At 39.2% G+C, this 23464-nt stretch overlaps 5 protein-coding genes, 3 non-coding genes and 1 pseudogene across 9 annotated transcripts; 6 read left to right on the top strand and 3 right to left on the bottom strand.

Annotated features, from left to right (window-relative positions):
* The first annotated feature begins 604 nt into the window (after positions 1 to 604).
* Y39A3B.7 (Glycine-rich cell wall structural protein-like) lies at positions 605 to 1953 on the top strand. Its single transcript, NM_001267922.2, has 2 exons — positions 605 to 772; positions 1576 to 1953. The coding sequence occupies exons 1-2, from the start codon at positions 624 to 626 to the stop codon at positions 1799 to 1801; spliced, it is 375 nt and encodes a 124-aa protein (NP_001254851.1). The 5' UTR covers positions 605 to 623; the 3' UTR covers positions 1802 to 1953.
* A 964-nt stretch (positions 1954 to 2917) lies between these two features.
* srd-66 (Serpentine Receptor, class D (Delta)) lies at positions 2918 to 4742 on the top strand (the record flags this gene model as incomplete). Its single annotated transcript, NM_065086.2, has 5 exons — positions 2918 to 3111; positions 3231 to 3327; positions 3536 to 3676; positions 4036 to 4390; positions 4558 to 4742. The coding sequence occupies 5 exons, from the start codon at positions 2918 to 2920 to the stop codon at positions 4740 to 4742; spliced, it is 972 nt and encodes a 323-aa protein (NP_497487.2).
* Positions 4743 to 5102: 360 nt separating this feature from the next.
* Positions 5103 to 8250, bottom strand: R155.4 (annotated as a pseudogene). Its single transcript has 5 exons — positions 8112 to 8250; positions 7999 to 8061; positions 5670 to 7672; positions 5391 to 5616; positions 5103 to 5343 (listed from the first exon to the last, which is right to left on the bottom strand). Coding segments are annotated over exons 1-5 (2672 nt in total).
* Positions 8251 to 8822: 572 nt separating this feature from the next.
* Positions 8823 to 14383, top strand: R155.3 (Tyrosine-protein phosphatase domain-containing protein). The gene is made up of 9 exons (NM_065084.3): positions 8823 to 8878; positions 8926 to 9052; positions 9768 to 12035; positions 12083 to 12318; positions 12787 to 13003; positions 13052 to 13435; positions 13485 to 13654; positions 13780 to 13934; positions 13983 to 14383. Exons 3-9 carry the CDS (start codon positions 10051 to 10053, stop codon positions 14331 to 14333), a joined length of 3498 nt encoding a protein of 1165 aa, NP_497485.1. The 5' UTR covers positions 8823 to 8878; positions 8926 to 9052; positions 9768 to 10050; the 3' UTR covers positions 14334 to 14383.
* Positions 14384 to 15031: 648 nt separating this feature from the next.
* Positions 15032 to 15494, top strand: R155.5 (uncharacterized protein). Its single transcript, NM_001267921.2, has 3 exons — positions 15032 to 15110; positions 15190 to 15321; positions 15374 to 15494. The coding sequence occupies exons 1-3, from the start codon at positions 15107 to 15109 to the stop codon at positions 15445 to 15447; spliced, it is 210 nt and encodes a 69-aa protein (NP_001254850.1). The 5' UTR covers positions 15032 to 15106; the 3' UTR covers positions 15448 to 15494.
* Positions 15495 to 15662: 168 nt separating this feature from the next.
* moa-1 (WSN domain-containing protein) lies at positions 15663 to 22008 on the top strand. The gene is made up of 9 exons (NM_065083.5): positions 15663 to 15736; positions 15890 to 16021; positions 16067 to 18299; positions 18355 to 18464; positions 18521 to 18740; positions 19114 to 19551; positions 20388 to 20560; positions 21446 to 21600; positions 21655 to 22008. The coding sequence occupies exons 1-9, from the start codon at positions 15733 to 15735 to the stop codon at positions 21904 to 21906; spliced, it is 3717 nt and encodes a 1238-aa protein (NP_497484.2). The 5' UTR covers positions 15663 to 15732; the 3' UTR covers positions 21907 to 22008.
* Positions 20589 to 20736, bottom strand: R155.8. The gene has a single exon (NR_052118.1). It is a non-coding gene; the product is annotated as an Unclassified non-coding RNA R155.8 (non-coding RNA).
* Positions 20589 to 20736, top strand: R155.7. Its single transcript, NR_052119.1, has one exon. It is a non-coding gene; the product is annotated as an Unclassified non-coding RNA R155.7 (non-coding RNA).
* R155.6 lies at positions 20798 to 20947 on the bottom strand. The gene has a single exon (NR_052117.1). It is a non-coding gene; the product is annotated as an Unclassified non-coding RNA R155.6 (non-coding RNA).
* Positions 22009 to 23464: the final 1456 nt, after the last annotated feature.

The raw sequence follows: 23464 nt of genomic DNA, 5'->3' as shown, positions 1-23464 counted from the left end.
GGAGGCTTTTATAGTATCTATGTTTTCTCTGCCACCTCTCATATTTCTATGCACTCTCGTTTTTTATTTCCTCGTGGAGGCTTCCATGGTTTATTGTGTTTTGCACAGTTTCCGGCATATTTTGCAGAGAACTGCAACAATTTTTATTGTGGTTTGAATTTTTTTCAAATTTTTCAAATTTCAGCCAGTTAGGCTCTGGCTCTTACCACGAAAATCTCCGGTTACCGTAATCCACATATATTTACCAAATAGTGCAAATTATCACCTAAATTTTGAGTCAAAAACTAGGCAAAAATCTTGCAAATGAGCCAAGTTATGAATTTTTGAAATTTTTGAAAAATTTTTTTTTTTTGAACAATAAATTTTGAGCGGGAAAAAAAACATATTCGTGGCGGGGCCCAAAATATCTGGTTGAAATGTATCTTTATGAAAATACAAAATATAAAAAAAATCCATTAGGTATTCCCCAAATACGTTGCCCTTTCTAAGACTTCCCTGTCTAAAAATACGTGGAATTTGTCAAACTAATAGTAAAAAGTCATAGATCAAGTTCCCCAAATGCCCAATTCCTCGGGGGTATAAATTGGCGGGAATTTGAATTTTTAGCTATCAAAAATCGGAAAATGCGGTCGATTTTCATAATTTCCGCCGTTTTTCTGGCGATTTTTGTAATTTGTGAAGCTGTCGGACCACACACGGAGAAAAAAGACGATTCCGTTGCTGTAGATCCGAATTTTGGACATGCAAATGCTGGAATATGGAAGAATAATGGGTGAGTTGGTGTGAAATTTGAATTTTCCGCCAAAAAATTATTTTTTAATTTAGGTTTCCCGCCAATTCAAATTTTCAAATTTTGCTCAAATTTCCGAATATTTTTTTTTTATTGGTGGAAAATTAGAATTAAAAAATATTTTTTTTCTGGAAATTTTTCAAAAATTTTCAAATATTTTTTAAGCGGGAAAATCCAATTTTGGAATATTTTTTAGCGGGAAATTCAAATTTTCAGAAAAAAAAATTTGGCGGAAAATTGAAATTTTCAAAAAACAAAATTTGGCGGGAAATTCATATTTTCAAATACTTTTTTGGCGGGAAATTCAAAAAGTCAAATTTTAAGATTTTTTTTCGGCGGGAAACTCAAAATAAATTTCGAAAAATTTTTAGCGGGAAATTCAAACGTACCAATATTTTTGGCGGAAAATTTGAAATTTCTGAATATTTTTTAGCGGGAAATTCAAAATGCAATTCAAAATTTTTGGCAGGTAATTCAAATTTTCAAATATTTTTTAGCGGGAAATTCAAATTTTCTACTGTTTTTTTGGCGGGAAACTCGAAAATTCGAATTTTCAGATTTTTTTTCGGCGGGAAACTCAAAATAAATCTCGAAAATTTTTTAGCGGGAAATTCAAAATTTTTGGCAGGAAATTCAAATTTTCAAATATTTTTTAGCGAGAAATTTAAATTTCGAATAATTTTTTGCGGGAAATTTAAAATAAAATTCGAATGTTTTTCGGCGGGAAATTCAAAAAGTCAAATATTTTTAGGCGGGACTTCAAATTTTCAACTAATTTTCTTCAGGAAAAAACGTGAAAAGCGATATGGTTATTATGGTGGATACGGTGGATATGGTGGCTATGGATACGGTGGCTACGGTGGATACTATGGAGGATACGGTGGTTACGGTGGTGGTTACGGTGGCTACGGTGGCTGGGGTCGACGTCGTTGGGGCGGTGGATACGGTGGATACGGTGGCTATGGAGGTTACGGTGGATGGGGAAGACGCAGATGGGGATGGGGAAAATAATTATTTTGTGGTGAATATTTTGTAATTTTACTCTGATTGTTAATATTTGTAGATTTTTTTGGAAAATTTTTTTAAAAATTTCTCTCGAAATTTTTTTCCAAATTAAAATTTTTTTTTAGAAATTTGAATTTATATTTTTATAAATGAATTTTTCTTTTCTTTTTTACTTTTTAAGTTCAGTTTTTCACTCAAAAACTGACCTCCCAGTTGGCCAAAGTTCTTATCAATCGAAAATTGGGTCACTCTGACCAAATTAGAGTGTTGTTTTTGTCTGTCTCTTTTGATTTGACTGACTTATTAGTCATTCGGGAAACTTTGTAAAACACTTTATCAATTTTCGGAATGTATGTTTCCTGATTGGGTCCTACCGCGAAATTCGCCTACAATAATAATAACGGTACATAGTCATCAAGCTAAGCGTCTAATTATGTCTGCGCCATTTTCTCCGCCAAAAACTTTACAAGTGACAATTAGTAGTACTGGCACTTGGTAATATGAACGTGATATTTTTGACAGACAGAAAATAAACAAGGAAAATCATTTTTGTGATTTATGAACCAGTTTTTTTTTTGAAAATCCAGTTTTCGTGTCAATTTAGCCAAATTTTAAGTAAAAAAATTCAAAATCTCCACTATCACAAACCTACATTCCTGATCAGGGCCTCGAACTTGGCTAATTTTTCTGATTTCAGAGCGTTAGGCATCCCTCTTACCCACTGCGCCACGCGCGCTCTGCGCTAGTGCCACTGTATGGCGCAGTAGGTAAAAGGGATGCCTGGCGCTTTGAAGTAGAAGAAACTAGCCAAGTTCGAGACCCAGGTTGGGAAATTTAGTTTTTCGACACCGCAGAATTTGATTTTTCACTTAAAAATTCGTAAAGTCAAGTCGTCAGTTCAATTTTTTAGCCGAAACATTTAAGTTTGGAAAATGGCGACCAACTGTCATATATCAAGCTGTCATTTCCTCATTGCGGTGCTCGTACGTATTTCGGTCTAGATTGATCTCGCTATAAAATAGTTGACGAACTTTAGATTTCTTTGGCATATAACTCTACATCTGAATGTCGCGAAGAACTTTTCTGAATTTCATTTTCCAATTTTTTCCAGTTTTCAGTAACATGGATCCCAGCTACTACTTCTTCCACTATTACTGGCCAATTTATTTCTTGTTGTGTTCGAGTCTGTTCCTGGCTATGTTCATTCTTATCTACAACTTTACCACACCAATTTTAAAGCCAATGAGATTTTTACTCTACCCTGCCAATGCTGCAATGACAATCTCAATTCCATCTGCGTTTGCGATGCAGGCAAGGTGGGTTATAGTTTTGGATGTAAGCAGGCTGGCCCATTACGGTTTGATCTACAAAAAATGCGAGAATTTTTTCCCCGAAAAAATGTGACGTCATAGAAAAATATAACATATTTCTTCAGAACATTGGATAATGAGCATTCTCAGGCGTTGCTGTGTGATGGGTTTTGCAAGTACATTGGGCCGAACGTTTGCCTGATCTGCCACCAGTTGTGGACGGTTAGTTTTTTACCTAGTTGAGAGCTGATATGGCAGGGGTACTGTAGGTTCAGTACAATTGAATCTTAAGTTTTGGTTGGGAAGCTGGTAAGAGATAGTATAAGATACTGTAGGAGTACTGTAGGGTTACTGTAGTTCCGGAAAAAAAAAATGTTTTAAAGAGCTGAAAGTTATACTAAATTTCGAGCTAAAACTACTTTCTTTTCAGACTTTCGGAATGACAGCTTGTGTGATTAACCTGCATACCATGTACTACCGTACCATCTGTCTCAAGTACTTGGATCCAAAAAAAGCTAGATGGTGGACGTTGTTGTATTCGGTGCATTATATATTTCCCCTAGGTTCACATGTACTTTTTTCGCTTTTCCAGGGCCTTAATTTCAAACGTCACATTGTGGGCGAAAAATCAGAGTGACATTATTGGAAATGTTTCGGCTGAAAAATTGAACTTATGGCTTGATTTTACGAATTTTTAAGTGAAAAATTCAAGATCCCCGGTGTCGAAAACCTAAATTCACTATCAGGGCCTCGAACTTGGCTAATTTCTCTTATTTCAGAGCGCAAGGCATCCCTCTTACCTACTGCGCCATGCGCGCACGCAACGTGGCAAGGGCACAGAGTGCACGTGGCGCAGAGATTTTGAATTTTTGACTTAAAATTTGGTAAACTTGGCGCGAAAACTGGGTTTTCCAAAAAAAAATTCTCCAGATCCTATTGATATTCACCCCTTCAAGCCATGAGGAGATACACAACGAAACCTTACACCTCCACCCGGAATACGACTACACCCCTTACTTAGACTTTGGGGGATTTGACGCCTTCCAATCAATTTATTTGGGAAGAGCTTTGATGATGGCAATTGCAACGTTTTATTCACCAATAATTGGAAATTACTGGAAGCATCAGGCGATGAAAATGTTGAAGGTTCATATGTCACCGCAGACGTCACCTGCTGCACGTGCGATGATACAGACTTTGATGAAGGGTCTGAATTTTCAAATTCTCCTTCCTATGATCAGTTATGTGCCGCAGTTCTTGATGGTACTATTCAAAAAGTATACTGGTAGGTGGCTCATGGCGTCAAAGTGCCACATTTTGGTTTGATCTTCGAGAAATAAAAAAGGAGAAGAGAGAAAAATTCCCGCATTGTTTGTAGATCAAACCGCAATGGGACAGAGCGACTCATGGCTCATTTGATGATAAAACTTATAAGGAATTATTATATTTCAGGACAAGAATTCCCCAACAAACAGTACTTGGGCACGGTTCTAGGCGCGTTGCCTTGCCTTCTTGATCCAATGGTTCAGATTTATTTTATAACTCCCTATCGAAACTCGATTCGCGAGTTTCTTGAGTGTAAATCGATGCCACGAGGAAGTACGAGTGGCAGTTGGGCTTCTAGGGTTATTACTTGATACGGAAAACCATAAATAAAATATATGTTTCTTTTCATTTCATTCTGAAAATTATTTGGATCTGAATATTTTTGCAGTTAGAAATTTTTAATACCTCTAACCAGCGCATAGATACAAGGTCTTCAAGTTGAGAAGAGACGCAGACAGCGAGAGCACTCCCGCCGTCTGCGTGTATACCCTCTCGCCCGCAGACTTCAGGCCCCTTATAGCTCCGCAGCGGTTAGAGTTATCAAAAAGTTTCTAATAGCAAAGTTGTCCAGAATTTAACGATCTCTTTAGTTGAAGTACTATAAATTCAGGAAAATACTGTTTTCACAGATAGTTAGTAATATCAATATGCTGACCTCAAAACCCAAATTTTTATACACAGAAATACAAAAAAAAAAGTTCACTTTTCCGGAGGAGCAAGAACAGCAGACCCGGTCTCAGTTGATTTTTCGACTGGCTTCTTCTGGACTCTGGAGTCGGGTCATTCCTATGAGCAAAAGCCTCGGCTGCTCTCCTTCTCTGACTCCTTCTGCGCCACCAAGTCCACACACCGACACACACAGCAATGATGATGAGAAGTGGAATTCCGATGGCAACGATGTAGATGGTATGTCTGAAATTGCCGGCGCTTTAATTTTTTGATCTACTCATTGAACTTACTTTGCCAAAGCCCCAGGCTCTTCTTGTGCATTGGTTTTTGATGCAAGCCGACTATTGTTAATTGTATTGTTGAGACTGGCAAACGAGGTGTCTAGCACTTTAAGTGATTGTTTCGATTTGGAGAATGAACTTGAGGAAAAGTTCAATCCAATACTCTCCAAGTTATTTAGAATCGGCAGCAAACCGGCAAGGGAGTTGGAGTTTGCAGCTTCCATCAGCTTTAACACTGAAAATTGTTTTATTAAATTATAAAATGATGAAATCTAAAGTAATAATCACCTGAAGCCTTGATTGCCATAAAATTATGTGGAACACCTTTCACTTTTGCAGCGGCTTCAAAAATTCCAGCAAAATCCGCCAGGTTTGTCGAGTTGGATGGCTTCACACTTTTTACAAACAAATTCAAGTCACTCAACAGCTTTTCCAACTCATCTCCCAGCCCAATCAACACTTTCATATTTTTTTTATCCGTTCCGTCAAGCTTAACCTTTGACATCTCATCCTTCACAACTGCTTCAAAAGATTTCATATTGCTCACATCATTCGTCAGGCCCAACGCTTGTTCCATTCTGAAAATTCCACGTGCCACAGAACCAATCACCGACAATTGCACTGTGGCGTTCTTCAGTTCTTTCAAGATGTCCACACTACTCTCCTTGGTTTTATTACTGTTCTTCTTACTGACAAATGTTTGCAAGTTTTTCATATCCTTTTTGATGTCCGGTAAGATTTTGGCAACTGAGGTAATTACAAGTGGAACCGATGTAGCTTCAGGGAATGCTTTGATTGCTGAAATCACTGGCTTGATCTCTGGAATTGTATTCAACGAGTTGATCACTTCAAAGATCTGATTGGCAATAGCTAGTACATCCGGATTCTTCAATGCATCTGCAATTGATTCAGCGGTTTTCTTCATGGTTGGTTGACTATTGAGAAATGATATGGAGCTGTTCACATTGAGTAGAAGATTGTTGATCACGGGAAAATCTTTGGAGGCCTTGTACTCTTGTAACTTTCCATCATAATTTGTATTGTTCACGCCATCAACAATTGTAGACATTCTTTGGAGAGCATCCGAATTGTCCTTTTTCTTCAAGTCGTTGATAGTTTTCACCATCTCATTCAGCGCAACAAACTTCGAAGTCAGTGTCTCCATATCCGTAATCAGTGCTTTGAACAATGTCAAATTTTTGTCCGACTCAGCAGGTAGTGAACCAATCTTTATATCTTGAACCTTTCCGGCTAGAGGACTAATGATGGCAGAAAGCTGTGACAGTTTTGTTGCAAGTGATCCAATTCTCATTATTTCCTTGGCGGCTTGGTCTGTCGCTACTCCCAAAGATCCCAAGATCTCACAGGACGAACATAGCTCTCCAATTCAACAAGAAGAGTCAATGAGCCAACAATATTCTTCAATTGACCATCAACTGCATCATTCAACCATGAGTTTTCAGCGAAGATCACAGTAATATCAGTGTGGCCATCGATCAATCCCGGAATGTACTTGGGCACCTTGTTACCATGCTTCTGATGATGATACACAAACATTTGGTTCAAATATTTCAGATCGGTTGCATGCTTGTTCAGCTCTTCCGATGCATTACTGGAGCTGCTCATACTTTTGGAGAACTCTGCCAAGTTGCTGTCGGAGATGGTTTTCTTGCCAATTTTCTCATGTTCCGAATACGCCGAATAAACCGAGGATAGGAAGGGCAACGATGTTTTGATTACATTGAGAGCGGAATCTCCAGAAAATTGATCAAACATTGCAACCTTAATATCACTGATTGTTGTTATTGCCGATTGTATTTTGTAGAACATTGTTTTAGTCGTTGTTTTTGTGATGTCTGTTTTAAGCATCTCAATTGAAGATATGAAATCTTTAAGATTTTCCGCAAGAGATTCGATATCCAATGTGACGTATTGGCTCACAAACTTGTCAAGTAAGTTTGTGTACGGATCGCCATCAGGAACCACATATGCTCCTTTAAATCCCTTAACTTTGTCCGCAATCGAACTCATCGCCAAATAGTGGTTTTCGATAGTTTTAAGATTGTCATTCGAGACAGGCTCCGACAACGTATTGACTTTTTGAACCATTTCCGTCAACTTAACAGGATCAATTCTAGCGACTTGTGTAGTGGTAAGTGTTCCAATGTTGAGGAACTCGGAGATGAGCTCATCCGGAGGAATCGAACCGGCGGCAAGTCCTTGTTGAAGAGAGATTCCTGTCAGAAGACGAGCCATGGAACGGAATTGGCCGATGAAGGTGGAGAGTTCATCTGGAAGTTTTTAACTGTGTTGGTGTTGGAGCATTGACTGAATAAATTGGCGGGCTTGTCAGTAAGCTCACTAGTAAGCCAGTAAAAGTCATTGGCATGTTGGCTATAATGAAAGGTGGCAGACCTAGCGGAGACTGCTCAAGACACTTGACCATGTCCTACATAGTTCGAAGCCTAGAGATGCTATGGGTCTAAACGTAAGAGTTGTCTACTCAAAAAAGCAAGCTTCTCGGGCCCTGAAATCTGATATGTTTGCAAAATAAGAAAGTACCCGCATTCTAATTTCTAGGCGCTATCACACATAAAGCTGAAAAGTTTTTGCAAACCTTTAGTGGTACGACGGGCCAAGTTAAGTCCGATTCCTCTATAGTTAAAGTCATGATGGGGCTCTGAAATGAACAAATTTTATCTAAAGATCCATTGACCGTGAATTACTCACCTTGAAGTCCAGAAGGATTCACAAGAGGTGTTGAACCAGCACAATGGCAAATGTTTAGCCAAATGATTGTTAATATCGATAACGACTCTGCAAAATTGCTATGATTATTTGCCGCAAGAAAAAAGAAAAACTCACTCATTTTCGTACAACCAACTGCTAATTGAGAAGTCGAATTGAATCCCAAGACCCTTTTGATGAAATGTCTCAAAATAGAACAAAACCAAACCAAATTTTAAAACACATTGGGAGAATCATAAAAATTTATTGAATATGAAACAGTGCTATTTTGTAACTGCTGCTTTAATAATAAGTTCTGTAATGCCTGAAAATTAAGTGTTTGTTACCTTGAAGCATTGTAAATCTGTGCACTGTAAACTTCCAACAAATTTAAACGAGAGAACCGAGAACTGATTGAAAAACTAATCAATATCTTATGAAAAATCTAATATCTCCACGTTGAAAGGTCAATTTGTAAACAACTTTGTTTTTTGAAACTTACGTTTTCAGAATTTTTTAGTTTTTTTACTTTTTTAATTTTTTTTTTTCAGAATTTTTTAGTTTTTTTACTTTTTTTTTTTTTTTTTTTTTTTTTTTAATTAAAAAAAAGCAAAATATTACTAAATTTCTACGTGGTCCAGATTTCTTATCTGATGCCACGTGGCTGCGAATAAAAAACTCAAAAATCGATTAGTTTTCGAATCAGTTCGAGAATTTTCCGATTGAAAATTGACTATTTTCAAAAATCAAAGCGTAGAAGGTTCAAAACTGTGAGTTGTTTTTTTTGCGTTCGGTCTATTGAATTTCGCAGTTTCAGAAAATGTTCCTCTCGTTTTGGTTCATATTTTTGAACGAAATTTTGCTCGCTCTGAGTTCTGGACTCCTCCCAACTAATGGACATTTTCGGAATGCTACGGACGGCCACTATCGGCGCTCCACTGATTGTGAGTTGGAATTTTTTGAAATGGAGCAAAATCGTTTTGAAATGTCTTGCCGCTGCTGAGATATGGCACTTCAAGTTAATAGGAGACGCAGAACGCTAGACACTCTCGCCGCCTGCGTCTCCGTACTCTCTTGCCCTCTGAGCACCTCTGAGGTCTGCGCTCTGTGGAGAGATATCAAGAAAATTCCAATAACAATAATTTTTGCATTCATATTATGAAATTCTTTTGCGAAAATGTAGTTTTTGACAAGCTGGCCGCAACGCGACCGCAGTGTGATCGCAACGCGACCGCAAGGCGACTGCAACGCGACCACAATTTGACCGCAACGCGACCGCAATGCGACCGCAACGCGACTGCAACGCGACCGCAACGCGACCGCAACGCGACCGCAATGCGACCGCAACGCGACCACAGCGCGACTACAGCTCCACGTTGCACTATTTGATGCCTAGATATTTGAATTTCCTAGCTGTTTCAACTAGTTTTGTACTAGATTCTAGCTAGAAAAAGGAGCAGAAACCCCAGTTTTCTAGCCTAAAATTTTGCAAAAACTGCAATTGTACAAAAATAAATCTGATCTTGGCCTATATTATCTTGAGCGTCTTAGATTTGAGCTTCAAGCTTTGGTAGATGATGCGCAAGAGTGGCAAAGCCTAGAAGTAGCCTAACAGCCTTGAACAAAGCTTACTCATAATAATCCCATCTATTATTTTAGCCGAATTTGCTACAACACTCAATCGTATGCAAATGCTCTCCCGTATAATCAATGGAATCCATTTACAATATGGACTATCCAATGGAACTATCAAATCAGAGGAACTGATACCCGAGCTACTCAATTTTGGATCCATTACTCCTGATCAAATTGCAACGATGTCTGAAGATAAGTTGAAGGGGATTGTTGATGGAATCAATGGAATCACGGGGATACTGAAGGAGACGTCGGAGGTTAAGGCTATTGAGGATCGGCTTTTGGTCTATGGTTCAGTTTTGAAAACATGGAAAGCGTCGCAGATAACTTCACTGTACCGAAAGATGATGCCTACAAGGATGAGTTGAACACTTTGAAAGGATTGGCCGTTGATTGGGGTAGCATCAATACTCTCATTGATGAATTGAGCAACTTCTTAGAACTCTCTTCTAGACTAAGCATGAACGATGAAATGAGACTCCATCTTATTAAATTGAAAGCTTCTGTGACGTATACGCAAACGTTGTCTCTTGTTAAGTACAATAACTATTCGCAAAAGGAAACTGTAAAAAACTCCGAGGTGGTGTACTCTTCTCTCCAAAAAGTTTACACTTCTTCCATTGCTTTGAGTGAACTTCCATCAAAAGCTTCGAATGGCGACAAGATCATTGATATGCTGAATAGCTTCGAAAAATCCATCAAATCTCTCACAGAAGATTCTCCTAGCATTGGCACTTTGTACGAATTACTGAAGTCCCGCCATCTTCGAGTATCTTCGGTCGCTCTCAAACACGTTTCTGGATTCTTGAATGGTCATTCCGATATTCTTCATTTGTTCAAGGACTTGGAGGACAAATGGATCAAGGATGCAGTTCGTGATCATTCTGGAAATCTAGCTAATGCTCTCAATCAGCTGAAGACGTTCGAGGCTAGCACACGGAAAGTTCATCAATCATTTGTTTCTGAAGCTGTGATGTTGGAAGAGGTCTCGAAGATCCGTTCAAAGATTCCAAAATATTCTGGTCTTGCTGATAAAATAGCTACGTTGCCGTCTAAAATTCATGAAATTTTGGGAACTCCGTCTGTCAAGCTTCCAACCAGTGATAAGGACAAAGTCGATAAAGCGATACCATTAATGGCTCAACTACCGGCTCAATTGAAAGCATTGGAGAAGTTGATGAATTTCTCGGAGCAGCTGAAATTACCAGAGAACGCGAAAAAGTTGGGCAATATAATTGAAATAGTGAATCAGGACGGTAAAAACCAATTGGAAAACACTTTGAAAATGTTCAAGTCCTCGACAGATGTCAAAGAGATTTACACATTGCTCTTGCCGGTTAAGGATACGTTGGAACTGTTGAAAGATAATCCGATCCATGAAACAGCTGCAAATATCATCTCAAGTTTAGACAAAGTTGAAAAGTTTGCCCAGGATATGGCAGACTTCTTCACTGCTCTCAATTCAATCCGTCAGATCGAAGAGTCATCGTTGATTATTCCAGTTATAACTACAATCCGACAGCTGCGTTTGTCAAATGATCAATTTGGATTGACAACTGTGCTGAATAATCTGCCAATGATCAAAACACAGCTATCCTCTCTGACTTCGTACATCAACAGCGTCAAGAAAACGAAGCATGCCGAGACGGACGCGTTGAAGGACTTTGAGAAGATCGGATTGCATTCCCGAGTGATTGGAACGGCTACACGTGGAATCTCAAACATGCAGAAGTTGGTTGATTTCAAGGATCTGGCAGATATTGGTGATCTTGTGAAGTCTGAGGTGGAGAAGGTCAAGGATCAGTTGAATGATGAAAATGTCGCTAATCTGAAGGCTTTGGCTGGAATTGAAGGACAATTGAAGACGGCTTCAGGAGAGATTGTAGGGTACAAGAAGAGTGTCAAACCAGTAACTTCAACTAGCCTTCCCGACTATTCCACTTTCTTCCTGGATGCGAAGAAAGTCAAAGGAATCAACTTGAAACTTCCAGCCATCATCAGTTCAATGGAGAAGCTTAACAACTTGGTGCCAATAAGATCTAGCAGAGCAACGAGATCCAGTACACAACTAGATGGATATCTTCTCTCACTTCAGTCGCTTAGTAGTATCAGTCTGGACTTCACCAAGTTTCACAAATCGTTTGATGGTTCAACTCAGTCGTTGCAAGATCTTGGTGTCTCTTTTGCCAAGTACAACAACACTTTGACCAAGCAGAAGGCGGCGGCGGCAGCTCAGAAGAGTGGAGGTGGAAGTTCGTCGGCTTCTGGTGGATCTCAGGGTGTTTTTGAAAGGTGAGCTTGTAAACCATCAGATTTTTGAACTTCCAGAATTATTTCAGCAACTCGACAATTGTACTGATCGTGTTTGGATGCATCGTGTTCATTTGTGTGATCCTCATTCCCGCTTCCTCGTGGTTTTACCTGCATCAAAAGGATCCCGCCGCACGGAAATGCTTTGCCATACGAGAACTTCCGATGGAAGAGGTTAAGAAGCCTGTGAAGAAGAAGGATGTGTCGAAGATGGACAACAAGCCAGAGCGCGAACTTGAGAAGACACAAGATGAGAGTATCAAAGGTAAGAGTACTGTAGTGAAACTGTAGGTGTACTGTAGGTATACTGTAAGGATACTGTAGAAACACTGAAAGGATACTGTAGGGATACTATAGGAAAACTGTAGGAGTACTGTAGGGGTACTAGAGGTACTGTAGTAAAAGAATGATTTAGAACAATTGTTGGAGTACTGTAGGAAAACTGTCGGGATCCTGTAGGGATACTGTAGGGATACTGTAGGGATACTGTAAGGATACTGTATTAGTAACTAGGAATCCTGTAGGAGTACTGTGGAGTTACTAGTAGTATTGTAGTAAAAGAGTTATGTAGAATAATTGTTGGAGTACTGTAGGGATACCGTAGAGATACTGTAAGAATACGGTAAATACGGTAGAATAACTATAGGACTACTGTAGGATTACTGTAGGAGTACTGTAGGAGTACGGTCGCGCCCCCATAAAATGCCTAATTACCACAAAATGAACATTTCAGACGTCCCAAAACTGATCCTTGAGCTTGACATGTCCTCTGCGGAGAAATACGTTGATTGTCGTTATGAAGCCCTTCAAGATATGCATAAGGAAACATGTATCCCGTTCCTTAGCGAAGAGCTGATTAAAAAGTTCTACGGAGTTAAGTTTGATGCGATGAACGAGAAGTACGAAGTGCCAGGGCGTGAAGCCTTGAAAAGCGAGCAGATGAAGCAGAGGTAAGAGGCCAAGTGAATAAGTTGAGCCTAATCTTGAAATAATTATAGATTGCCCATTCCACTTGTAATGGACACACGTGTTGTTTTGAAGGACTATGGAACGTTGTTCAATGATGACTATATCCACGCGAACCGTGTCACATGTTCGCACGGTCTTCAGCTCATTTTGTCTCAGGCTCCACAAGAAGCTAACGGAGAATCATGTGAATCGACAATTGAATCGTATTGGTGGACTGCGAAGCAAGAGAAGAGCACCCAGCTCGTAATGATGTGCGATTTCGATGAGAAGTGTCCGGGAAAAACGAACAGTTGTGCGCGCTACTATCCGGAGTCTGTTGGAGAATCCATGAAGTTCAAGAACCTGACTGTCGAGTGCAAGAGCAAGATTGCGGAAAAGGATTTCGAAACACGGGAGCTGGAAGTCAAGTTTGAGTGAGTTATTCTTATAAAGAATTCCATATCTAAATAGCAAACATTTCAGTGGCCACGAACCACACACTGTTACTCATTCCCGTCTTGTTGGATGGAATCCGTTGAATGTTCAACCTGACACTCTATTGTTCACCTCGTTGATTCAAAAGATCAAGAACTCTACGACGCCTGTTATGGTTCATTGCATTGATGGAATCTCTAGATCTGCGGCCTTTGCATGTAAGTTCACTAATTGTTGGCTGGGCTTAAGCCTAGGCATAGGCTTAGGCTTAGGCTTAGGCTTAGACTTAGGCCCCTTTGGATTAGTGATTCTGTAGACAAAGTGATTAGTAATCTTATTTCAGCGATGATAATTGGCTACCAGCTAGTTATCCAATCTCTTGGCTCTGTAAAACTTGAAGCTGTGGTATCCTACATTCGCTCGCAACGTGCTATGGCGATCACTTCGGCTCTGGAACTCGCTTTTGTTGATGCTGGAATTGTGAAATTGCTTGGATTGGTGAGAAAAATTGCTCTGAGCTTGAGTTGCTTAACATTTACATTTCAGTTTGTCGATGCTCAACAGAATAAGGGAGAACTGACAAGAGAACAGTGTATTCTGGCACAACAAGAGCTCATGAGATTCTACACAAGTTGCCCGGAAGCTCAAAAATGGTTTTCTTGGCCGCAAAAACAACAGGCAAAAACTGGAGAGAAGAGAACATACAAGAAGATCAAACAACTCAAAGATTATGGATTTGAAGTTGCACCTGAGCCAAAGCCAACGCCAATTGCACCTGAGCCAAAGCCAACGCCAGCTGAGACAAAGCCAAAGGATCGGCTTGAACAACGTGGAATGGCTAAGGTTGATGGACCAGCTCTGGAACCGGCTTATGGGCAGAAGAAGCCACATTGGTGAATGAATAGTTCTCATAGAGTTTTGAATGAAATGAAAGAAATACTTGGATTTTGTTTTAACGTTTTACGTTTTTCGTGGCATCTGGCTTGTTTTTTGAATTTTTTTTTTAATTTTGAAATCTAGATGTAGAAATTATCTTTACGCGTTTGAAACTACTGTTGAACTCCCAAAAATGCATGTGATGTCAGAGTGTCCCATGTTGGTTTGATCTACGTAGATCTTCGAAAAATGCGGGAGAGGTGACACATGCTTCTCAACTGATTGGGGTGACGTCACATTTTTTGGGACAAAAATTCCCGCATTTTTTTAGATTAATTTCGTTCAAAGTATTCAAGTTAACAGCGGATTCGAAATATCGGTACAACTGGTTCAAAAATGAGTAAGTCAACTATCTAGAAGCTCTCCATGGTAGCGCTGAAAATTCTGCTCCAAACTTCAAATTTCCGACTATTTATTTTTGACATCTAGAAAAGCTGTATAAGAGTTAGGCTTAATTGAGTTCTGTTACAAAATTTCCGACAAAACTTTTAGCCGACATCTGAAAAGTTTCTTGTCAGTGAGAAATTTGTATCAAAAAAATGTCGGTTGAAATTGAGAAATAAAATTTTTCAATAAAATTCCGAATATTCACGTGAGGCCTTTTTTCCTCTTTCATAGTGACTTTGACGCGTGTCATAGTCAAAAAAAAGCAATTTCCAATCATTCCACGACTTTTCTTGTATTCTTAGCTTCAAAATCATCAAAAGTTTCGTTTTTGAATTGCTGCAGTCAAAATGAGTGAGTTTTGCAAACAAACGTTTGCGCATTTCAGTTCGAAAATTCAAGTTTTTGGTAAAAGCCTATTATTGCTTTTCAGAAATAATTCCAATTGTATCGTTGATACTTTGGAATACTGTACATGGAGCTCAGCTACTTCCTGATCTTGGCACAGATGATATTGGAAAGAATAACGAATACTTGTTCCATCGCATTCCACGAGCTACCGATAGTGAGTTTTACTCTGAGTTCTCATAATATCAATGAAACTGAATATATTTCAGAAGAGTTCAAATCCTCACTTATTCAAATGCAAATGATAAGCTATACATTTTCGGCCGGAAACTTTCTGTTCTAAGATTTTTTTTTTGGATGAATCCTAGCTGTTTTGTATGTTATACGGAATATATCGCAGTAAAAATTCAGAAAATTTCAATTTACAAATAATTTTACGTGGATTTCAAAATAAAAGTAGAATCTCAAGTATTAAAAATTCACGTGAACTCATTCAATCAACTCCACGTAGCCACATAAACAACCAATTTCTGATCAATTTTTGAATCATTCCACGACTTTTCCTCACTTTTGAAAGTTCAAAATCATCAGAAGCTTGCTAAATTTAAAAGGAATTTCTTTAGTGAAAATGAGTGAGTTCTTAATTAACTTGTTAGCGCTTTTCAGTTATTGGGAGAGTTTCATATGGGAGAGTTTTAATTAAAATTCTGATTTTTGTTTGCGGACATGTGGTTCTTAAGACAAAAACTCGGTTAATTTGAAATCTTAATTGTTCATATTTGCAGATTTAATTCCAATAGTATCGTTGATACTTTGGAATAATGTACACGGTGCTCAACTTCTTCCGGATCTTGGAGCAGATGATATTGGAAAGGATAACGAATACTTCTCTCGCCGCAATCCACGAGCTACTAATAGTGAGTTTTACTCTCATAATATCAATGAAACTGAATATATTTCAGAAGAGTTCAAATCCTCACTTATTCAAATGCAAATGATATCTCGAGTTACAAATGGAATATATCTACAACATGGATTATCCAATGGATCTATCAAATCGGATGATCTTATTCCTGAATTACTTCATTTTGGAACTATCACTCCCACTCAGATATCTGCAATCAATACTGATAAGTTATCTAAGATTGTTGAGGGGATTAATGGGCTCAAATTAGATGGGAAAGTTGGTCAAGTTGAGAAACAGCTGATCGAGTTTGTATCAAAACAGGAGGAGCTGTCAAATATTGATCCATCTGCTATCGTTCCTAAGGACGACCCGTATATGAAAGAGCTGAAGGATTTGAAGGGGAGGAACGTTCCATGGGCCAAGCTGGAGACAGGTTTCAAAAAAGATTTGAATTATTTCCTGTCAGAAATGAACGATTTCAATACAACATCAGATCTAGACAATCTTCAACGGGTTATATCAGCAATCGCCCTGTGCAAAAGATTTGATCCAACGCCATTCAAGTCGTTATCCAATTTCAAACTTCTCAGAGACAAGTATAATGATTCTCCGATGATGACCAAGGCTCGTGGTTTTCTCAAAGAGTTTAAGAACGAAAAAGTTGAAAAAGCTAATCTAGAAACTGTTCATAAGAATATTGATAGTTTGAGTTCTTTAGCAGAAGATTTGAAAACCAATCAACATGTTATCGAAACTCTTCATCATTTCTTCGAAGCTCGTCAACTTCCTATCATTGATTCCAAATACCTCGCGGGATTCCCAAAGGGAATTTCAGATATTTCAATGGTCTTCACTGATTTGGGAACTGCTTGGGTGAATCAAACAGTTGCTGGACAAGCTTCCAACTTGGGAAAGGCTCTGAACCAAGTGAAAATATTGGTGACCAAGGCAGCGGGCATTGATCAGTCAGTTCAATCAGGCGAGGCTACAATTCTTAAAGAATTGTCAGAAATTCATCCAAAAATTATGAAGTTTGTGGATTTTGCTGATACCGTCAAACCATTCGTCGGAGCAGTGACTGATATCAAGTTACCCGTCCCTTCTGGTAACGTTCCAACTTTCGACAATTTGGATAAATTTACTAAAAGCACGGAGGAGTTGTCATTAAAGCTTCTGGCGGCAGACAAATTAGTTGGACTTTCGAAAGCTTTACATGATTCTATGAACCAACATACATTGGACAATATGTCGCAGATAGTCAACGTAACGGATGCTAAGTTTCTTGAAAGTGTTCAAAAAATCAATGAAACCTATAAGCTGATCTTCAAAGAGAAAGGCTCAATGACGACTCTGAGCAAAGGAACTATATTGAAGGATGTGACAACCGTCGTAAACAATTTTAAACATCTTAAAGCATTCGTTGAGAAGTTCAAAAAATTCAAAAAGGATTTGGAATTTTTGAATAAAATCAAAAAAATCGAGCCAGTGATTAACTTCATCAAAGACTATAGAGGGAAGACTCCAAACAAAGTTGGGCTGCCAATTCTTATATCTAGTTTGCCGTCTATCAAGGAGAAGCTAGGAAATCTCACTGCCTACATCAATGGAATCAAGAGCTCGAAGGACAAAGAAACTGAAGCTTTGTCAGTTTTTACCAACATTGCTAAGGATTCACAGGTTATCGGGATGGTGACACGTGGAATTACGAGTATGGAGGAGATGGCTAGCCAGAAAGTTGATTGGAAACCTCTGAAGGATCTGAGTGCTGCAATTAAGGTGATGAAGAAGATGAATCCTGCAGATGTCAAGAAGTTGGAAGCACTGGCTGGATTGGAGAATGAGTGGAAGAGGATCAAGGGAGAAGTTGGAACCTTTATTAATTCTGTGAAGCCAGTCAATTCCACCAAGTTGTCGGACTATTCTGGAATCTTTCAAGCTGCTAAAAGTGTCAACGGTCTTAAAACAAACTTGTCTGCCATCATCAGTTCCGTGGAAACTTTGAAGAGTCGTCTACCATCAAGAAGAAAAAGAGCAGCAACTGGATTAACCGGAGCCCAACTCGACAAGCTCCTAGCACTTCTTCGACCCCTCCAAATCTATGATCCTACCATATACTCCGCTGCTTTCGATGCTTCTGCCAAGTCTCTGCAAGCACTGGTGGATTCATTCACTGAATATGGGAAAATCCTGGCTAAGCCTCCACCTCCAAAGCCTCCAGCACCTTCTCCAGGAGGAGCAGCGCCACGACAAGGAGCCGCCAAACCCTCAAGTCAAAATGCCCCGGAATCGTGAGTTTTAGTAGTCTTTTCTCAAATATTGTCTAATTTTTTTTCAAATTTTCAGAATCTCCCTGTGGCCATACATTGCTATTGGTGTTATCATCCTTCTGGCTATTGCTGGTCTGGGCATATTCTTTGGTCTAAGATGGTGGAGCAAGAAGCAAGTTAAATCTGGTAAATCTCTAAGTCAGACAACTGCAACAGATAGCCAGATAGCCTTTCAATTTTAGATTTAGTTTTAGATCCCGCACCAACAAAGACTATAATTGCAATATTGCCGGATGCTGTAAAATACATTTGTGATCGGGATCGTAGATACTCCGATTTCAGGCGAAACGAAAGCACTTTCGATTTTATGAAATTTTTCAAAACGTCGTATGAGAACAAAGTCGCTAATATGCAGTCGCCAGAGGTTTCGGATCTTGTGAAGAAGCACGAGATGGATCTGAGGTGAATTGCCAGACAGAAATATAGCCCTTAAAATTCTCTATATTTCGTCAGTTGAAAATTTTTTGACACCGCTTCTCACCGCTGAGATACGGGCGTTCAAAGTTTTCAGAGTTTTCAGCGCGAAAGAGTGTGGGAGGGGGAGAGACGCAGACGGCGCGCGCGCAAACTGCGTCTCCCCTCCTCCCACACTCTTTCGCGTTGAAAACTCTGAAAACTTTAAACGCCCGTATCTCCGCGAGGAGAAGAGATATCAAAAAGATTACAACTAACAAAATATAGGAAATTTTAAGGGCTATCTTTTACGGCTAACAAATTTGTGGAAATTCGTGTGGTTTTTGTGATATGTCGTTTTTTAGCTAAGATTTTTTTTCAGAGTTGCAAATCCACTCATCGAGAAAACTCGAGTCATTCTCAAGGGATATAAAAAACAGTTCAACGACAACTTCCTCCACGCGAACTACGTGACATGCCCCGATGGAATGCGATTCATCCTGATGCAATCTCCACAGTGCGAGATTTTGGAGCCAAAGCCAGCCAAGGAAAAAGAGAAGTACACGGAAATGACTCCGCGGCGCAACTCAACAATCGAGAAGTTTTGGTGGATGATCCGACAGGAGAAGGTGGAGCAGGTTGTGATGACGTGTGACTTTTTGGAGAGAAACCGCGAGACGGGTCTGTTCTTTGAGAATTGCTCCAAATATTACCCGATGAAAGTGGATACGGAGCTCACGTTTAAAGGGATTACTGTCAAGTGTACCAATATGGTTAAAGTTGATGGAATTGAACGCCGCACTTTGTGCATCACTTTTGGGTAAGTTGAGAATTTCAGAGAGTTTGAAAAAATCGATTTCCCGAAAAAAAAACAATAATTTCCGGAAAAATCGATAATTTCCGGAAAAAATCGCTAATTTCCGGAAAAATCAATAATTTCCGGAAAAAATCAATAAATTTCCCGAGAAAAAAACCAATAATTTCTGGAAATATTTGTTACTTTCCGGAAAAATCGATAATTTCCGGAAAAATCGATAATTTACCGAAAAAGTCGATAATTTCCGGGAAAAGTCGATAATCTCCGGAAAAAATCAATAAATTTCCCGAGAAAAAAACCAATAATTTCTGGAAATATTTGTTACTTTCCGGAAAAATCGATAATTTCCGGATAAATCGATAATTTACCGAAAAAGTCGATAATTTCCGGAAAAATCAATAATTTCCGGAAAAAATCAATAAATTTCTCGAAAAAAATCGATAATTTCACGAAAAAAATCGATAATTTCCCGAAAAAAATCGATAATTTCCGGAAAAAATCGCTAATTTCCGGAAAAATCAATAATTTCCGGAAAAAATCAATAAATTTCCCGAGAAAAAAACCAATAATTTCTGGAAATATTTGTTAATTTCCGGAAAAATCTAAAATTTCCGGAAAAATCGATAATTTCCGGAAAAGTCGATAATTTCCGGGAAAAGTCGATAACATCCGGAAAAAATCAATAAATTTCTCGAAAAAAATCGATAATTTCACGAAAAAAATCGATAATTTCCCGAAAAAAATCGATAAATTGATTTTTTGAAGAATTTCTCAAAAAAAAATTGTCGATTTTTCATTCATTTTAAAAGTACGCAAACACCTTGGTAGATCATTTTCAGCGACGGTGTGCAATTGACAGTAACTCATAATTTGATGTCGTCCTGGACCTATCTGAATACTCAGAAGACAACGATTTCCATTATTTCATTGATTCAATACTTGAATAAATGCAAAGGTGCCCCGATTGTCATTCACGACCATGACGGAATTTCGAGATCTGCCACAATTCCAGGTAAATCGGGAAGCAGCTTAAAAACCTATAAGCCTACGCCTAGGCCTAAGTCAAAGCCTATGCCTTAACAAATGCCTAAGCCTGCGTCTAAGTCTAAGCGTAAGACTAAGACTAGGCCTAAGACTTGGCCTATGTGTTGGTCTAAACCAAAGCCAAAGCCTAAGCCTAAGCCTAAACCTATTCCTAAACCCAAGCCTAAGCCAAAGCCTACATCTAAGACCAGGCCTAAGTGTTGGTCTAAACCTAAGCCAAAGCCTACGCCTAAGCCTAAGCCTAAGCCTATGCCTGAGCCTAAGCCTAAGCTTAAGCCTAGGCCTACGCCTAAGCCTGCGTCTTTGTCTAAGCGTAAAACTAAGACTAGGCCTAAGACTTGGCCTATGTGTTGGTCTAAACCAAAGCCAAAGCCTAAGCCTAAGCCTAAACCTATTCCTAAGCCTAAGACTAAGCCTAAGTCAAAGCCTACGCCTAAACCTAAGCCTAAGCCAGAGCCTACGTCTAAGACCAGGCCTAAGTGTTGGTCTAAACCTAAGCCAAAGCCTACGCCTAAACCTAAGCCTAAGCCAAAGCCTACGTCTAAGACCAGGCCTAAGTGTTGGTCTAAACCTAAGCCAAAGCTTACGCCTAAGCCTAAGCCTAAGCCTATGCCTAAGCCTAAGCCTAAGCCTAAGCCTAAGCCTATGCCTAAGCCTAAGCCTAAGCCTAAGCCTACGCCTAAGCCTGAATCGGCAAACAGGAACCCCCTCAAAAATAAAAAACCGGAAAATCCTAAGCCTAAATAGCGTCAGTAGCGAGCTGACGATCGCCACTGACGCCAAGCCGAAGCCTACGCCTAAGATAAAGCCTAAGCCTTTGCCGAACCTTAAGCCTAACCATATTGATTTTCAGCTTCGATTATTGGCTATCAAAAGATTGCGGAGACCTCTGGAGCATTTGTACTTACTGATGTGATTGATTACATTCGTGAGCATCGTGCACTTGCGATTTCTACACCTGGTGAACTTTCGTATATCGATGCAGTGATTGTCAGATTGCTTGCAATTGTAAGTTCAAATTTGAGAAATTTAGCCTAAGAAACGGAATGTCAATTTTTGCAGCAATTCAAAGACCAATTCTCGAAGGAACAAACGGAAATGTGCAAAAGCATTGCAATTTTCTTCTCGGTCTACTCGCCACGCGTGCATGAAACAATCCTAGATGGCTTGCAGAAAAAGACTGGAGGAGATAAACTGCCTGAAATTGTGGTGCCTACGAAGGAAAGAAGCTTCATGACACTCGCATCTTCCTTACACTCGCTCAAAGATGAGAAGTCTGACAAGGAGGAGGATAATGTTGTGCAACGCGTTTAATTACTTGTGTGTGTTTCTGTATTATGTATTGATTTTTATAGAATATCATCATCGAAATGATGATTGATAGCATAGATGATAGAATAAAGATGATTTGTGACCTTTTTTTACCTTTTGCTCGCCTAACTGATTTTTCATTATTTCTGAGTGAGGCGCGAACGCCGGCGCCGCTGTGTGTGAAATGAAATGCGAAAGGTAGTTGTTTGGAAGCGGCCTACGCTTTCGGGGTTCCGCAGCTTGTGGTGAAATGAGTAGCTTTGTGTGTGTACAGCGTTGTGCGAAAGGTTGGTTATCTGGAAGCGGTCGACACTTTCGGGGTTCCGTGCCGCATAATACTTTCGGATACTTGCGGCTTGAGTGACGCCGTAAGGCGAGCCAGGCGCGGAACCCGAAAAGTGTCGGCCACTCTTTGAAAGAACCGCCTTTCCTACGCCTAGGCGTTTCACAGGTTGGAGGCAAGCGTCCCAGAAACCGCGCCTGACACCTATAGAAGGCCTACCTAACTTCAGGGTTGTGCGGCATTTTTTTTTTGACAAATGCAAAAAACTGGCTTATTTCAACAGGATATTCAAACTTTTTTAATCTAAAATTTATATAAAACTTTTTTTAAACAGTTTTGAAAGAAAATTTTTGAAGGCTCTAAGCCTGAGCCTAAGCCTAAGCCTATGCCTGATATATAATTTTATAATTATTTCGAAATAAAGAAAATTTTTGCGGCCGAAAAATTCCAAAATTCCTGCCCTAATGATTTATTGAGATATCTCTTTCTGCAAAAAAGTACAATAAAGGCTACATTTCCCTTATCATTTGTTTCTTTTTTTCAAAGCAGCCGTGACCGAGAAATTCAGCTTGAAAAAAAAAACTAGGCCACTTTTTTTTCGCAATGAAAAAATATATCACTAAACCAATACTGGCAACTAGTCAGGCGCGAACCGGCAAAAAATAGGTCAAAGTTCTCAAATGAATGTCAGGCCATATCTTTTTCCCCCGCCGGCGGCGGCGACGGCCGCTATCTTTCGGGTTCGAACAGTACAGTTTACCGGCGGGGGAGACGGTGAAAGTACACACACATAGATTTGGATTTTTAGATCCTTTTTATTCTCGCTTTAAAATTAATTTGAATGAAAAACGTTGAAATTTCGATTTTTCCAACGTTTTTTATTACATATTTAAACACAAAGTTCTGCAAAATTTGAATTTTCAGTCATTTTCCGACCAAAATTTTTTCGTTTTGGACTCATTTTGTGCAGAATTTTATGCTTTTCCTCAATTTTCACCTGAAAAATCCCAAAATTGCATCACATGTCTTGATTTTCAGAATTTTTTCGACAAAAAACCGCCTAAGTCCGCATTTGTCCGCAAACACCGAGCGCACCATATTTGACGCGCAAACTGACGGGGCACTCATTTTTTGAGTTTTAATCTGCAGATTTCTCAATTTTTTCGATTTTTAGGCATTTTTAGGGTAGATTTTAGGATTTAAAATGAATTTTTGATTTAAAAATTGTAAATTTTGACTCAAAACCACCTGAAAATCAATGATTCCCGCGAAAACACC

The sequence above is a fragment of the Caenorhabditis elegans genome, chromosome III (assembly GCF_000002985.6).
Source record: "Caenorhabditis elegans chromosome III".
In the NCBI taxonomy this organism is placed as follows: Eukaryota; Metazoa; Nematoda; class Chromadorea; order Rhabditida; family Rhabditidae; genus Caenorhabditis; species Caenorhabditis elegans.
Note: the sequence above shows the minus strand (reverse complement) of the source record. Positions and strands in the feature narration are given on the sequence as shown.